The sequence below is a fragment of the Cibotium barometz genome, chromosome 48 (genome assembly GCF_041138505.1).
Source record: "Cibotium barometz isolate CiBa-2024 chromosome 48, ASM4113850v1, whole genome shotgun sequence".
Classification (NCBI taxonomy): domain Eukaryota; kingdom Viridiplantae; phylum Streptophyta; class Polypodiopsida; order Cyatheales; family Cibotiaceae; genus Cibotium; species Cibotium barometz.
In genome coordinates this window covers 14,075,622-14,078,757 of record NC_141093.1, presented here as the reverse complement: position 1 = coordinate 14,078,757, position 3,136 = coordinate 14,075,622, and the positions used below count along the sequence as shown (strand labels likewise).

The 3,136-nt window shown below is 43.8% G+C and overlaps 1 protein-coding gene across 1 annotated transcript; it reads left to right on the top strand.

Moving 5' to 3' along the window:
• The first annotated feature begins 462 nt into the window (after window positions 1-462).
• LOC147610841 (cytochrome b5-like) lies at window positions 463-2,780 on the top strand. Its single transcript, XM_086785461.1, has 3 exons — window positions 463-739; window positions 2,250-2,316; window positions 2,407-2,780. Exons 1-3 carry the CDS (start codon window positions 662-664, stop codon window positions 2,658-2,660), a joined length of 399 nt encoding a protein of 132 aa, XP_086641587.1. The 5' UTR covers window positions 463-661; the 3' UTR covers window positions 2,661-2,780.
• The last annotated feature ends 356 nt before the right edge of the window (window positions 2,781-3,136 follow it).

The window sequence follows — 3,136 nt, the reverse complement described above, 5'->3', positions numbered from 1 at the left end:
GAAGCCAAAAGTGCCATTTGAGATGTGAGAAATATTTTGCAAGATAGTTACATACACACCCTAGGCCGGTCTTGCCTCGCCCCCATGCTTTTATAGCAACGCACGAGTGTAGTGCGAGGGAATTGAACCCAATCCCTGGCTGGGAAATTTGAAAGCCCTATCCACCGTACTGAGTTGCAATTTGAACTAAATTTTAGCAAACATGCGACTGCATAGAGAAAATGGTGTGTGCCATGCCAAGTTGGCTTTAAGTAGTGGAATCAAGTGATGCCGAAACCAGAAGTAGAAGAAGTTTCTAGATACAGAACACGGTTAAATACAACATGAAGGGCGAAGGGCCAAGCTTAGGAGAGGTCACTTAAGGGTGGCCTCTCCGTGTAAAGAAGCATGTGAGGGTGTGAAAATCTTGAACCCAAGAGTAAGGGCGGTTGGCATACTTTTCTTTGCCGTGGGAAACCCACCTACGTGAAGGGATTTCAAACTTGATGGAATTCGGAATCCCTGAAACAAGGACCAGACAAAGGTGAGCTCAAAAACCAGGAACAAAAAGCGCTGCGCTGACTTGTCTTCGCCCCCCCGCATTTGAAAAGGCCTGCTGCTTCTTCGAAAAAAATTAGGGTTTCCTGTCTCCTGTTCTGCCGAATTAGGGTTTTCCCCGGCTATGTCGAAGATCTTCAGCTTTGCGCAGGTCACTGAACACAGCAGCTCCGAAGATTGCTGGCTTCTTATTGGGGGCAAGGTACGCCGTTTTCTTCTCTTAATCTGTTGCAGGCTGATCTGCACAAATACCCCCTCCAAAATCCTTGAACGATTTTCAGAGAACTGTTGATTTTACTAAATTAGATCTGTATTTATTTCAAGGCTCTATGCCTTTTATTGGAAGAGATTCTGTAGGGAATTGTCAAGATTAATTTTCTTTTATGCATGTCTTCGTTTTTCCTATGCAATGATTTAAAAAGAAAGAAAAAAAATCCAGACATTTAATAACCAAGTTATTTTATTTTCTGTAAGTACCACTCCAACAAAGAAAAACAGGATTAGACAGCTTCTTGTCCCCACATCTATTAAATATATATATTGTTCCAGATGTATCTTTGCCGCAGGCGAATCTTTCCATGTCCTCTTCATGATGCTTCATGATGCCCGGATGTGGGATACATGATGGGCTGGCCGAATGTCATGTCTAGCATGGAAGGCATCAATGTGAAACGGCTAGTGCCAATTTGTTACATGTCCTGTAATATAGCATTCCCTAATGCCAGACAAAAGGCACACATGTGTGTGGGGAAACCTGGCAAGAGCTTGTTCAAGGCCCCCGCACATGGTGCGATGGGGGCTGTGGCGGGTTGAGGAGAATAGAATATTCTCCCCACCACGTCAAAAATTCAGCAACCTTGCATTGCACAGAGTACACGCCGCGTCCAGTACCAAACGACGAACCTGCACGTCATCTGGATTTCCCGTGCACAGGTTCTTGCCTGCATTTCCCAAAAAGGCGAGTTGGAGTGCAGACGCGGCGAGGGTTCGAAGCCCTCATGTGCAGGATAGCGAGTTGGCGTCCACAAAAAGGCACTTTGAAGTGCAGACGCGGCGGGGTTCGAAGCCCCCATGTGCGCCAGCCTTCATGGTCTCCTCTAGGTAATGAACTCTGGGGAATCCCCTTGGCCTTCCTCTTTCACATAGCCCCTAACTTTGCTCTCCAGATTTTCTGACACACAAATATGTCCTTAGGGAATCCTGTTCTTTTGAGTGCTGTTCTAGAGAGAACCGATGCTCCACTGACACAGCAACCATCGCTGTACAAGTCTGCAAGCAAGATACAGATAGACCACAAGCTCACTAACAGGTGCTTTGCATTACATGTCATGGCAGAACCCCTTGTGAAATGTTTGTTACGTCTGCAAATGTGTTTTTGCATTCCATGTGAGGGGGGTCAAGGATGCCCAAACCTGGAATGTTTGTATTCCAAGCTACCGTCACCCTCTTTTCGACCCCGAAATAGTCGTTAAATAGGCCATGTGCAGGCTTCAGAGAAACGCCCACAAGGTGCAAATATATTTAAGCTGGTGGAAAACAAGACCCAATTCGCCATTACTACTCTTGAAGGGCATTTGTATTACTCCAACATAACTAGTCATAAGGGATCACGTCATGTTAACTTCAAGCTCAAGTTTCAATCCCTGAGCATCTTATGGCTCATGGTCATAAAAGTTAATACTGATACTGGCTCGTTTGGGACCTTTTGTCAGGTGTACGATGTCACAAGGTTCTTAGAAGAGCATCCGGGAGGAGACGATGTACTTTTGTCAGCAACAGGTATAAAGCTATATGTAAACACATTGTTCATGTTCTGTAAAGCATACTTCAGATTTGTTTTTTTTTTAAATTAAAAACCTGTATTTGTAGCCAAGGATGCCACCAATGATTTTGAGGATGTCGGACATTCTAAAACTGCCAGAGACATGCTCATTGATTACTACATTGGGGACATTGAACCGTCATCCGTCCCCAAGAGTACAACCTACACGCCCCCCAAGCAGCCTGAATATAACCATGACAAAAGCTCGGAGTTTTTTGTCAAAATCTTGCAGTTTGTTGTTCCTCTTGCAATCTTGGGTTTTGCTGTTGCAGTACGTTTTTATACAAAATCTACTGCCTAGTGTGGAGCATTCATCCATCACATTATGTTCCAATACACCATATTAAGCCCCTGCTTTTATTCTTGCTTCAACATCAAGCAATGCTGAATTTACTTCAATACACAAGTTTCTTGTGAACAATGCCTTGTCTTTTTTTTTTTTGAAATCATGCTTGGTCCATGTCGATTATCTTACTTTGAGGCCAATTGGGCCTAATCAACCATATCATTCAATTGGAATAATAATACACTAAACAATAGACATGGGCCTTGTAGCTTGAGGATAATATGTCATTGGAAGTCTCCCTCTTTCTGGTTTGATACGGGTATAGCAATTGGCTCTTGCATGCAATCTATTCGGCATGATGGTAAACCTACCTTAGTTGTCACCTTAGTTGTCTCTTAATCATCTTGCCACATATAGCCTCATGTTAATGCCCAAATTGGGCTTTGTTTGTGTGTCCAAGGCCTTATAGTAAAGACCTAGTCAGTACTTGC